The 14446-nt window shown below is 40.3% G+C and overlaps 1 protein-coding gene across 1 annotated transcript in view; it reads right to left on the reverse strand.

The window, feature by feature from the left end:
* The window catches only part of REPS2 (RALBP1 associated Eps domain containing 2), a 95875-nt gene that overhangs the window by 48620 nt on the left and 32809 nt on the right, over nt 1-14446 (reverse strand). The window contains exons 4-9 of the mRNA XM_032194880.1: nt 13124-13247; nt 10546-10643; nt 8815-8953; nt 6466-6529; nt 4570-4712; nt 1293-1387 (exon numbers count right to left, since the gene is read on the reverse strand). Of these exons, the coding sequence (XP_032050771.1) occupies nt 1293-1387; nt 4570-4712; nt 6466-6529; nt 8815-8953; nt 10546-10643; nt 13124-13247 (663 nt within the window). The remainder of the gene's footprint in view (nt 1-1292; nt 1388-4569; nt 4713-6465; nt 6530-8814; nt 8954-10545; nt 10644-13123; nt 13248-14446) is intronic.

A 14446-nucleotide genomic window follows, 5' to 3' on the forward strand; every position in this document is an offset into this window, starting at 1 on the left:
ATTACCAAGCATACATAACAGTCAGATGTGCAGTTCAGGAGAGCCTGCCTGGTGGGGCTATCAGCCGAGTTGAATTTGTTGACAGGGGATCTGGGTTCTGACCCAGTAACACCCCAGAACCAGACACGAGGATGAAATAACTGGAGAGACGCCTTACTGAGCTGAGCTGGCATGACACGCCACAACTTTTTAACTTGGCAGCAGCATCAGAAGGACTTTCTATTCAATCACGGCAGCAATCCACAGCAATTTTCAGAGTCTTAACAATTCTGAGCTGAAAGCCTGTTCTTGCAGTCAGCTTGCCACTTGATTCACTGCCTTAAATGCTAAACCCTTAAATCCCTCGGCGCGTATATTCACAGCTACAATATCCAAGCACAACTCAGTGGCCATGGTTAGTTCAACATGCAGCATCTTTAAAGCCTCATTTTTTAACCTCAAGAATAAACTCTTCTCATTAACTTAGTTTTGCTTGCAGCAGTCTTTCATTACAAGGCTGACATCCATAGTTACGTTGTTTACAATGGATCCCTAAGAATCCTTCCCCCTTCCTACACCTCAAAACACTCTTTCCAGCTCCTTACAATTGCTACATAAACCCTTAGATGCTAGTTCCTTAAACTATTAGAAGGCTGGCCATGAAAATGGGGACTGAACCACCTAGACCTGAGCTATGCATGTCTGTACTGCATAAAACCAGGCACAGTTTCAGTCCCCATAGAAGCAAGGTAGAAAGAACCAGGATAAGCCAAGACAGTTTTCATCTGCATGTGTGTAAATGGAGCTCTGGAAATGGAAGAAAGACTCAAAAGCTAGGTGGTCAGGAAACCTAGGACAAGGTCTGCACGTGAAACGTAGTATTTCTTACCCACTCAGACTCATGAGAAATCTCCCCTAAGCATTGCCCTTGTGCCAGAACAGTCCCCCTCCATCACGGGCTCTGCTCCGCACTCCTGGATCCCTGCACAGGAGGGCCAAATGCTGCCCAGCAGGACACCAACAGTAAGCTTTATTTCCACAGACAGACTCCAGCATCAAGACAGGCTGGAGTCCATAGATGCCTACTGCAAGCTGGATTCTGTGGGTTATCTCTTTCGAAAAAAATCTGCCTGCCCTTTCCATACACAGAGGGAATGGCTGAGAGAGGAGTGTAAGATGGCTTAACGCTAAACTTGGACACTCTGTAAGTCCTCTTGAAGACTCACAGCTCTTGTTATGCATACCACAGCAACCGTGAGGCTGTCCTATTGCTCTGTGCTCTACAGGTAGCTGCCCTGCTCACACCTCCTCACCTCTGTCCGGCTGAAGTCCCGAGTCTGTTGGCTGCCCGGCAGTGACTCAGAGTAAGAATCAAACAGTGCGCAGTCACGTAGAGGCTTCAAAGAAGCTAGAGGAGAAAGGAAAACCCAAAAACAAAAGAAGGAAAAAAAATCAACCAGAGCCACGACAAGTATTTGGTTAATACCCTCTTCTAAAAACCTGTTCTGACATCATTTTGCCCTTCATTTCTACACATCAGAATTGATATACTAATGACAGATGACAAAAGTATGAAGAAAATCTTTCCATCCTGAATCTTGAAAAACACAATGTCCTGAAAGTGTTAACAAGTATGATTTCTGTTGCAGAAGGTATCAACTTAGTTGGCCTTATAGTTTATATCCTGCTGTCTTAGTAAGGTTAAAGGTACATGTATTTGCCAAATGTTCAACTCTAATTTTTGGTATTTTAAATAATGAAAAGTGTAGTAAAATCTACATTACACACTAAAATTGAAGGCCAGTAAAAAACAAGCACACACTACTATGTACAAATGTACTAATGACAGTCATTGCTGCAGTATATATCATCTTCAGTATTTCTTAACTAAACAGCACTGAGAGGAGGAAAAAAAAAAAAATCAACAAAATCAACCCTGCAACTTTTCATGGCGATATTCACAAGAATCACAGTTCTAATCTGTAGGCTCAACTCCTTCCATGGTACCACCACAAGACTACTAATTCTTACATGAATCTGCTTAAAAAGCTGGAAAACCTTTTTTCTTTAAGATCAATATATTGAAAGACAGAATAACCAGTTCTCAGGTCAAATTCCTAGTCTCTGGGTAGCATCTAGTTCAGACGAACAAATTAAGCTCTTGCAAATCTGTCTTAATTTAAAATACAGTGGGTTACATACAGGGCAAATAGTTTTATGGATTTTCTTTAATTTGTTTTAATAAAAACTTTCAGAAAAGAAGGCGGTGGGTCAAATTGTCAGTGGAGCTGTGCCAGGACAGAATTTGGCCTTGCACTTGTAGTTTATAGAACAAGCCGTAAAACTAGCAAGATTAATTTGTTCTAAAAGTCTTATGCTCCAAGCCACTTTATTTGAAGCTTTAACAGTCTTATCAGATGTGAACATTTTGCTCCAATCAAACCAGGAATGAAACAGCCTGTTTTATTCTGAACTTAATACAACCTAATTAAGAACAGTTTCCAGAAATCTTTATCATGTTCCTAACCAGACAAATAAAACCTAAGTTTCAGAGAAATAAATACTATGAAAACACGAAAACAAACAAACATATATTTTGACATTTTAGGTAAGTATATAATGATTTGCTTATTTATCAATGCTTTTATTTCAGAAGTTGATACAAACAGGTCTGTATTCTTTCTTGTGATTCACTGTGCTTCAATGTGTTGAGATGTGGCACTTCTTATTATGCAAGTCTTCAGATTTCTGAATAGGCAGCAAAATACCGTAAGACATTTTCTGATCCTCAAACTAACAGCATTAGCTTATTACCCATGGTATTTAGAGTGCCTGGAACAAATAGTCCTTTCCACTCTTTCACATAAATCGGTCTGAAATGCTTGGTTGTGTCCAACACAATAATCACAACAATCATCTACAGAAGTGATAAGGGCTCAATGCTAAAAGGCACAAATTATGGAAAAGAAAGAAAAGGAAAGGCTGAGAGACCTGGGTCTGTTCAGCCTTGAGAAGAGAAGTCTGAGAGGGGATCTTATCAATGTTTATAAATACCTGAGATATGGGAGACAGAAGGATTTGGCCAACCTCTTTTCAGTGGTTTGCGGGGACAGGACAAGGGGCAATGGCCACAAGATGGAGCCCAGGAAGTTCCGCACCAACACGCGAAAGAACTTCTTCACGGTGAAGGTGACGGAGCACTGGGACAGGCTGCCCAGGGAGGCTGTGGAGTCTCCTTCTCTGGAGATATTCAAGGCCCGTCTGAACACCTACCTGGGCAGCCTGATCTAGGGAACCTGCTTTGGCAGAGGGGTTGGACCCGATGATCTCTTGAGGTCCCTTCCAACCCCTACAGTTCTGTGATTCTGTGAAAAAAGAACTCCCAGAGAACAACCACAGCTTAACACCTTCCTTCCCTGATGCAATGATTTGATACCACCGTAGACAGTTATTTCCATTGCAGAGTTACCCAAAAACGTTTAATGTGAAGACATGCCAACAAGAAGCATGAAGAAGCTTACAAGCTATTTTATGATGAGATCAGGAGTGAGGCTAGCAAGCAAAGTGGTGGTCCTGGTGGGAGAAGGGTAGCTGTAATTACGACAAGAGAATGTCATAATTAGAGAGACTAAAAGTGATGAAGACCTGAAGGTGCAGGTTTTACAGAAGCTTCTTCCCTTGGATATGAAGTAACATGGACTCCATCAGAAATTATTTCACAAATCTGATACAGGGTGAACATTTAATTTTCCTAACTGCAGCTTGATTTGCTCTTTTCCTGCCTTTTAATACATTCAGTGTCATCAAATTTAATGGAGATTTTATTAGGTCTTAAATATTATCCCTTAGCACTATAATTATCATCTGTGATTAATCCTCCTTGCCCTAGAAAGTCATGCACATTTTTCAGATGGAACAGTATATATTTCAACGTTCATTTATAATTACAAGAGACATAACTGAAGAGAAGAAACGAAAGGGCATGTCTCTCGCTGCACTTTGTTACTGAGGTATGTTGTATTTTGGATTAATTTATCCTCGTTCTAGACAAACCGCTGTAATCCCTCTGTCACTAGTGCAAATTATTTATAGCAGAAGATATATATATGCATATATATATATAAAACGTGAATTACAACAAAATTCATCCTTTGGTACAACTGATGACTGCATCCAATATACGTATTAGCACAGTAAGTTCCAAACCAGTCCAGCACCATTTTCAGCATGTCTTCAAAAGACAGATACGTAAGGGAAAATCACCAGGAGTTAAAAGCCATACACCTCTTGCTACAGGTAATCATCTGCCACTTTAGCTGTAATGGCACCTGAAGCACACGGGAGCAGAGTGACAGGCATTAAGAGGCAGACAACTGGTACATTTCGCATCTCTGTTTTGTGCTTTCAGGAATTCCCTCTTCAGCAATCGACTCATAAACAGAATTAAAACCTCATGATTTAAAAAGCAACTGGGGAGCCATTAAGCAACGAACTCAGCTCTACCTGTGACATGGAAAACGAAGCCTGCTTTAGAGGCATGTCGAGTGTCTGAGGTGGCCACAGGACCACTGCCTGCCACAGGGACATTACCTGCTTGGAGATAATCCGGCAGCAGCGTGTCGGGCAGCGTCTCGGGCAGCTGGTAACCATTCTTCCTCGCAACCACCAGGTGGAAAGCAGCACAGAACTCGGGGAGCGTCAGCGCCCCGTCGCAGTCCACGTCGCTCAGCTCCCTGCAGGGACGAGAGCCGCACGTTTCCCCAGCCGCTGCCTCAGGGAAGCGTGCTCGTGCAGTCACAGGAGACACAGAGATGGAGCTTTTTGAGGACGGCTATTTTGATAAAGGACAAGCACCTCTATTATTTCTACTTGATCACAGCTACTACAACTCCCACCCACATGGGAGTGTCTATTTCTGAGTCCTGAGGAAAATGGAGCTAATTTTCTAATACTGATTTGCAGCTTTTCTTTTTTAAGGCGGTGTATTTTTGTTATACATCTTACCATACAATATAATGCTATGTTTATGTTATGACATGAAATACATACCCTGTGGTTCTAAGGACGAAATTAACTTTCCAGTGGTTGAAAGCAGTTTTAGATAATCCATGCAGGATCTTTAGCCAATTCGAGCAGACAAAGTTAAAAGCGGACTTCGGCAAATGTTTAATTAGCAACATTGACTAGCTTCAAGAATATTAAGGTAAATTAATGTTCTTGACATGTTCAAATGTTAGTGTTGAGTGTTTGTTAATTAAATCTGTTGTCTCTTTAATTCCTGCATTCTTCTCAAACAATAAAACCAGACTTCTGATACTCATACTGAATAATTTGGTTTTATAAATCAACTCCTCTGCCAGAAATAACTATTACATTACTATTATATTAGCACAGTGACTAAAATACATAAATACATAACTTCCTACTCTTTGAAAGTAATGAGTATTTTTCAAGCTGTTGAGGTTATAGTGGCAAAGTCTGAAACATCCCATGTGTTTAACGCAGTGACATGACCTGATAAATTATATCATTACAAAATTATAATCATCTACTAGAAAATAATGCTTTTCTTTGATTATTTTTTTTGCAGAGAACTGCTTATGTCAGCAACACAAACAGAGTGTTTTGTTACATATTGGGTTAATCCATTCTTCATATATAATCTTTCATTTAAATTCTAATATTCACTTCCCCCAGTATAATGCTTCTTCAGTTGTGTTGTTTTTTTTTCATTATTTCATGACTGACAATCCGCTTTGAAAAGATTCCAGACATATTCTTTGACCCCAACAGATGTTTAGGCTCTTGGAAGCTTTTCCTCACATCTATCCTCATAAAAGCATATATAAAAGTAAAAACTCTATCAGCGTTTTTAATCAACATTTTAAACTGTTTGCTTTTCCTATCTATATGGAAGGATGACGCTGAATTACAAAGTGCCATGTTGTTTATGAAAATGTAATAGAATTCTTGTCAAATTTTATCATGTACAGTTCCATCTGCAATCATTTCTAAATAAGTTCATTAAAAGTAAGTGTACTGGTTCATTAGAAAAGCACTGATGAATTATGCAGTTGCACTTACTAAAAATTAGGTATTAATTAGGCTTCATCTGACAAAACACAGCCAGAAACATAAAGCCAACAACACAGCTAAAACACTCCAAATGTGCTTTTCCTCCACATCATTTCATGAAAAATGTCAGTTTGTTGAGCTAATGATGTTGCTTACAACACTCTTAAGAACAGCTCTCGGTTACGTAGCTGTTCAAACCTTCCCCGTCCTGCTGAGTAGGCGAACATCTCTACAGAAAACAAGCGTGTCGGGAAGATCAATGAGCACCCTGCTGCTTGGGTCTGAAAGTGATTCTGGAGATAAGAGCAATAATTACAACTGAAGACACTTTTTAAAATTTAACAAGAACTCTTGAATTAGGTATCTTCTGAAAAACAGGATACACATCCCAAACGCTATTACAGTACTTACCAGATGTGAGAAAGCTCTGGGATGGGCAGCTTTGATTTCGTGAAGAAATTCTTTGCCACGGAACCTGTTGGGAAACTGTGCCTTATCAACTGTTTGAAATTAAATCTCCAATTATTTACATTTGGCCAGGGCTGCTTCACCAGAAGCAGCTGGGTACTTTACGTTCAACAGACACTCAGATTAACTGAGACCTAATAGAGCTGTTGGACCATTTGTCTCTTGGTGAATAAGTGACTAAGTCAGACAGAGCTGTTGACCTCATTTCCCCATTCCCTCCAAATGGGAAAAATAAATAGAGGACAGCAGCCCTGAGTACAAGTGATTCTAACCAGCACATTACCATGACACCAGTAATGAAATATCAGACACGAATGTCTCTGCTTCACCCAGAAGCCACGTGTGTGGCAGAGTCATGCTTCTCCTAGCTAGCAAATCCACTATTTCACCATCCCGCGCACACAGGCTACTGAGGCAGCACAAGTTCCCCGTGTCCTGGAAGCCCTGCCAGTATATAGGCTTATAAAATATATGGCAATATTTTACATAATGTAAGGTAACACAGACTTCTTGGTCAACACCCCTCTCTCCTTTGTGCATTCAGGTCAGATCACCCACTGCAGCGCATGAGGAAGGCTGTAACAAGGACGGGTACAAAATTCATCTACTGCAGCATGTCCTCTCCTACGCCAGATGCCAAGGGAGGAGTACAAGACCATGACAAAGCCACATAACAATACAGCTCCAGAATATCCCCTCAGCCTCTGACCAGCAGTAGGATTGAAATATTCAGTAACTTCTGATGGATTTTCCTATCATGGATTTCTTAAATAACTTCCTAAGCCTGGACAAACTCCTAGCGCTTGTATCACCCTGCAGCAAGGATTTATACAGTTTAATTATTTTAGGATGTTGTGTGAAGCTCGAATTTATCATTCATAAAAAGTAATTCTGGATGTGCAAGGACTGCCTGAGAGTCTCACACAATATAAAGGCAAACGCAAAGCTCCCTGAAAGGTTGTACATGAATATACACACACAGTCACAGACCTATATAGGTGTGTAAAGAAATACAGTGTTGTTGAACAACCATTTCCTCTCTCAAGCAAATTATACAAAAGAGACTTAACTGAGGTAAAGAACTGCTAAAGCACTGATTTATGTCAACACCAGATATTCCTTTAAACCTTTGGCTGCATCTGAGCCTCCTGAATCCCAGATGCTGCTGAAGAGCAGCAATATGTAGCAGGACTCGGTAAAATGTAAACCTGCGACTTCTTCCTTGCCAGACTGTCAGTACCTGTGGGGATGCCTCTCCCAGGCAGCCTGATCCTCCCATTCACGATGAAAATGCAATCTCAGTACACTCTTACAACACTTTCACCATGTGTATGCTCTCCAGCATTTGCTTTTAACCACCTGGAGGTCGAAATCTCAGTCCCTCAAAGCCATAAACACTCAGGTTTAACCACCCAGGAGAGTTAAACACATGCTTAACTTTCATCACACAGATGCTGCCACTTTTCTGTTGGGAAAGTAAGCCCAAGACTAGGGCTTTTTCAGCTCAATACACACTGCAGGTTTGATCTACGAATACAGTCCCTTAGAATAAGAGTCCTTTTTAATTTTTTACTGAACCCCAACACTTCTCCTTACAAGTAAGCATTTTCCCAAAACCAGGACCAGTTCAGTGCTGCCTCAAGTCTGAGCAGTGCTCGTCCTCTCAGCAGTTTCAAATCATGCACTGGAAATAGATAACCACTTTGTTTTAGTGTGAAGTCACAATTTTTCATGTCATTTTCCCATAAGCTCTGCAGTCAGCTTAACCACGGGCAAAAACCTGATCCTCATTATTACTGCTGCCTTTTTTTTTTTTTTTTTCGGTTTTAACTGCCAACAATTACACCTGTGTAAGAGGACAACAGGACTGCGGATGTGTAACAAAAAGCAGCATTGGGATTTCTGAGCATGATGCACAAGGGAGAGGAAAAAAACACCTTGGCCTGATTCTCAGATGGCAGAGTAAACCTGCAGGGACTGACATGAAAAGGAAAAAGATCTGCAATATTAAAGTGTATCTGCAAAATTGAAGTACGTGTGATGTATTTTCAAATGGTCAGCTTTTAAAACAGAACCACTTCTGAAAGAATTAATGCTCATATTTAGGCAAAAAAACATAATGCCCAAAGAATTGGTTTGTTCTTTCAGTTGCTTGCCTTTGAAAATAAAACACAATCAACTCATTCACAAATACACTCTAGGGAAAAGGAAATAATTAAGTTATCTACTTAATACTTCATGTCTCTCAGCCTGGCTCCTCTACTTGACACAGACATTTCTGGTAACACTTACCTGAAATAAAGGAGTTCAGGTCAGGCTGCAGGGACCTGAACTGGTTGACATAGTAGTCTCGCTGCTCCTCAGTTATCCTCCAAGGGTCATCTGAGTAATGGGCATTGCTGTCTGGCTGCTCCCGCTCCACTGAAAGAGACTGAGAGGAGGGCCACTGGCACCAGCCAGAAGGTCCAGACTGGGCTCTGGAAACCTCAATGGACCAGATTCATGCTGTTCTGGTAGCAGACATTTTAGAAAGATGAGAAGCAGGAATGGCCATGTGATTACTGCCTCTTTACTTTTAAAACTGACCTAGCAATATATATACCTAAAATGGGACTAATAAAGGACCTACAGCTATATATATGCAGCACAGTCCATGACATATTTAGTTCTGCTAGGAAACAACATATTTAGCCTTAGAGAGATGCTGTAACTACGGAGCTAGACTGCTTCTGGATCCATAGCTCACCCAGGTAACTCAGCACGCATTTTGCTCAAACAGACTTGCAAGTCCCAAGGGATCTCCTTGACTTTCTGTTGTTCCACACGTTTTCAGTAAAATAAAAAAAAAAAAAAGCTGAGGTTTGGGAAAAAGAATATTCTAGAGGAGGACATTTTATCAATTTATTTATATGCTTTTCTGATTGACTCACTTAAGATAGGTCGCCGTTTTAGTTAGGTTGGTGGTGGTGCCTAGAAGAGGTCTGCCAATATAACTAGTGTCTTTGTTAAACTGCAATAACTTGGTGTTTAAGATGCTTTAGGCCTGGACAACAGCACTCTTAAAGAGGGAGGGGGCAAGTATGAACAATAAGTAGGCTCTAACCAACTCCAACTCTGACATCCATCTCTCAATTTCTTAAGAATCAAAGCAAAACACCAGTTCTGAAATACATCAAAAGATCCCTGAAACAGGTAACATCATAAAGTTGTAAATTAATTTTCATTTCAAAGCACTGAACAAATGCACTCAATTTCATTTCAAGTTAGCACAAATTACGTGACATTATCTGTAGAACCTTTCCTGAGCTTCAGGTGACATTTTAATATGGGTGTGGATTGCTGCATGTAACAGAAGAAGTATGGATCCCCTGCCCTGAGTCATATTTATTTAGGAAAAGCTCTCCCTTAGGAGAGCTCTGACCCCCCTTAGGGCAAACTACCTGTTTGCATAATACACAGCAGGCACATTGGAACATTAGAAAGATATGCTTTTCCAGCCAGCAGGAGAACATAGGACTCATATAATAAAAGCATACAAATGGCCAGAGATTTGTTTATTCTGTTTGAGATGCCATCTTATAAGCTGGGGTAAAAACAGTAATACAGAGAATATTAGAACATAAATTTTGTGTATGTGTTACAGATGACATTCTAAATCAAGCAGGAACCTCAGTGAAACCTCATGTATTTCAAATGAAAATATTTTACTTTTGCTAGAATAACCTCAACAATTTTTTTTTTAATTTTTGAACTAAAGATTCTCAGTCCAGTCTTCCTATCTGTGCTATTTGCTGCTTCTCATTTTACTTAGCTTCAGCAATGTAATTATACTATTCATTTTAATTTCTTCTTCCTATCATCTTTGCTTTTTTATTTTTCATATACTAAAAGGCACACTTCAGTTTCTTGTCTAAAAATACCATGGAGAATTCTTTTGCTTTTTTTGATTTTTTGTTTTGTTTTCATTTATCTGTAATTTTAGAAGTAACATTGCTGAAGAAAAAAACACATGCAATTCATTACCCGACCAAGAGTTGCACATGCGTGTGCAGGTTTGGCTCCATAATTCCCTGATGACGATCCATCTTGCTGGTGAGTTGAGTGTCTGACTTCATAAGGAGCTATAGACATTTAAAATAAGTATATAAATGAGAAAATAATCCAAAAGGTTCTACTAGCCTAAAGCAAAAAGTTAAATACTGCAAGGTCAAGCAACAGTGACCCCACATCATAGTATCAAAGTAGATTTTGTCTTCAACAACAAAATTCCAGCCACACACTTGTCTTTCCTGTTACATCATTCTTCCTCAGACATTACTGATAGGAATTGTCATTGCATATTATTAGATAACAGAAAGCATTGTTCGCAATGTGGAAGTAGCTATCTATATAACTTGCTTATATCTTTATACATTTTATGTACTTACAGCCTTATATAGCAGAAGGCATTACATGAAGCAAGAAATAGTAAACTGAGATGTAAAAACACATGCTTTGACAACACTATCTAACAGTGAAATCACAAATCTTCTATATATTAATCTTCCATATGCTCTTCTCCTCCCCCTCCCTAATGTCTGTTGAAAATCAAAAAATGTGACTCACCACTTCACATTTTTTGGAGTAAAGTTAGTAAAGAAAATTACTCCTTTTGCTAAGTCGCTTGCATTCTACGGCAGTAAATATAGTAAGCAGTGACATAAGGGCACATTTAAGAACAATGTTTTAGAAACAGGTCAAGTATGCAAACACAAAGGCAACTCACTTGCAAACTTTTACAGAGTGAAAACTTCTGCTGCCAGCACATTTAAAATGTGCCACAACAAAGACAGTCTGCGTTAGATAGACAGCATTTAAAGGAATCTTGATGAGAAGACTTGGCATTTTTGAGCTCAGGAAGACCTTAAAAATTACATCCCGAAACCCCTCGCTTTCCTAAGTGGTCTTATCCTGGTCCCTATTTTTGTTCCTGTACAAGTTCTAATTTCAGAAGAAAAAAAATACACAGGAAGGAAGTTGGAAAATATACAGAAGCACTTCAAGAGGAGATCTAAGTGCAAGGTCATACTGCTATGTGTTTGCTAGCAAGAAAAACATAAAAACTAACAAGAAAAAAGTAAACTCCACTGGTATATAGCCATAGTTGCAGTGCAAAAGGCTGACCTTAGAGACACTTTGTCCCAGTTTCAGAATCATGCTTTCAGTACAAACTAAGTCTAGCAAGATCAGTTCTGTGAAGTTATCACCTCAGACACATATGCAAGTGCTGTTGTTTTCAAGCCTAGCCTTTTGCATACTCATCAAGAAACTGGAAGGTTCTTAATCTTAAAGGCCAGAAGGAATCAGCAGGTCATCTAGCCTGGCACTTGGTACAGCACAGGTCATAACATGTTATTCAGTTACTTCCACTGAGAAGACGTTTGGCTGAAGAATTTCTTCTGGAAAGGCATTAGGGGCTGAGCTGAAAAATTCTATGCCCTTATTTTAATTTCCAGTGATTCCTGGGAAGTAAGAATAGTGTTCTACACCTCCAAGATTTTATCACCTCAAGCAGCTGCATGATTAATTTCAGAAGAAGTTGATACCTGAGCTGGAGGCTGCTGTCTACGCACTACACAGCTACCAATTCAACGAGAAACACTGAAGTTACCACTGCATGCAAATTCAGATACACCTTATCCCTACTCTCTCAAAAAAAGCAAGTCACTGACAGAGCCTGAAAAAATTCCCAGAAAAGAGTAGAGCACACTACAGGTAAACATGGGCAGCTGTTCCCAATGGCATCCTCACTCCTAGTGCACTGGTCTTCAGGGTATATGCTGTCTGCTGCAGGTCTTATTCACTAGAGCAGAACATGTGTCGTACAAGAAGACAATCTCACTAATATTGCTTTTTTCAGAAATCAGCCATCACTCAGCTGTGTTAAGAGTGGGATGGGAAAAAAAAAAAAAAAACCTCAAGCTCCTCAAGCCTTTGTAAGAACTGGCTTCTGTCCCACTACCCTCTGACTAAAACCAGAACATTTTGCCACCTACTCTAAAGGCAGTAAGATCAAGGACACAGCATCATTGTAGTGCCTTATTTTTATCTGTTTTGTCCGTGTTACACTGTGGGACTGCGTTTACATTCATGTCCTATTGTTATTTCCGTTATGAAAGTGGAGAGCTTATCATCCTTTCCTGCAAAGGAAGGTTCATTGTCAATTCAAATAGTAGTAGACCAGCTACTGAAATCAGGAGTGGGTTTTTCTTCTAACTATACCAAAAGCACCATACGCTCTGAAAATACTCACAAATGCTCAATCATCGAGATACATTGCACGTAACCTTGTCAGAGACTGGGTATTAGCATTTATCTGTGAGCAGTGACACATAAATCTAACTAATTTACCAGAAAGCAAACAGGAAGACAGGAGTGAACAATCAAAGAAAAGCTTTTAGGCAAAATAAAATGACATGATTGGATCATTTTCCAAAACTCAGATATAATTACATTTTAAAAACACTAGGCTGACTGCTAGTTCCATTTGAAATTTTGATGCTTCTATGAAAAAAAATATGAATAATTGAATACAGTGTGCACATTCCAACTTTTACCCTACCTCCATGCTGCTGCTCCAGCCCACTTCTTGATTTACTGTATCCATAAGTCAAGGGTATTCTCTGGTAAGTAGACGGAGAAGCAGGAGGTGAACAGATTGGAGACATCGGTGGAGACTTGGGTTCCTGTTCCAAAAACACATCAACGCAGAAAGGAACTCAGAGATGACAACAAAACAGCCAAGTAATTCTGCACCACAATCCAAGCAAATGCAACATGATGGACAAAGAAGAGGAAAACACTGCGATTCCCTCAGGCTCTCTCTATATCCAAGAAAATTCTCATTAAAAAAAAAAACAAAAGAGGGTAAAGACAGAATTTGGTATTGAGCCTTCTAGGGATAAAGCGTGGCAACGGCATAGCGAAGCTTTACAACAAACAGCTTAAGATATCCCACTTCCAAATATGCCTGAAGGAGTGAGTGCAGAAGGCTTAATGTGAGTGGGTATCTTTGGATTTACATAACGCGTTTACTCAGTGTGAAGGCATTATTTCTGAGAGAGCATTCTTTGTACTAAAACACATACCAAGTATTTAAAATAAACCTCTGAATTGATATTTTAAGCACCTGGTGGATTTGTAGGCGTTATTGGCTCTCTCGCTCACTCTCTTGATTTTACAGAAAGTGTTTAAGGGGATGCGATCCTGAAGCAATTTACTGTACGAAAGGAAAACGCAACACAACAAAGACAACCCAGATGGAGCCAGAGGTCTGAGGGCAGTGCTCTGCTTCAGTGTCAATGCACACAGACAGGAGATGAACGCACTCCTCTTCCTCATCCTGCTACACCAGCTGTGCGTCTTGCAGCAGCTTGTTGCTGCAGGTTAACCTCTGGCTGGGAACGCCATCACCCAGGCTGACACAGCGCTGTCATGCTGTGTCACACGTGTGTGAACAGTGCAAGGAGGTGACATGTCTGCCATGGGGCAACCATGGTATGACCCCAAGCATTACCCTAAGAGAAGGCATTATGCCTTGGGAAAATTGTGCAAATACTGCTTGCTCTGTGAAGTTGCATGTCTCTGAACGAGCACTCTCAACTCTCCCAAATGCAAGAAACACAAACCTCCCTTGGCCAGCCTTGTTATGCTAGCAGTTGAGAGCATGAGAAGCTGGAATGGTGTTTCACTGAGGACAAGATAAAGAGCTTTCTTCTGGACTACCCCTGGGGGAGATTAGTAAGGAGGGAAGCACGGTGGCCTTATCCCACCCAGAAACAGTGGCTCGCGACCAGCTCTCCCCCTTTCAGCACCTCTTATCCAGCTAAGTATTTCTGGAGCGACAAAGGATCACGCTTGCCATGAGAAATCGCTCACTTTCCTC

This window comes from Aythya fuligula, chromosome 1 (assembly GCF_009819795.1).
Source record: "Aythya fuligula isolate bAytFul2 chromosome 1, bAytFul2.pri, whole genome shotgun sequence".
In the NCBI taxonomy this organism is placed as follows: domain Eukaryota; kingdom Metazoa; phylum Chordata; class Aves; order Anseriformes; family Anatidae; genus Aythya; species Aythya fuligula.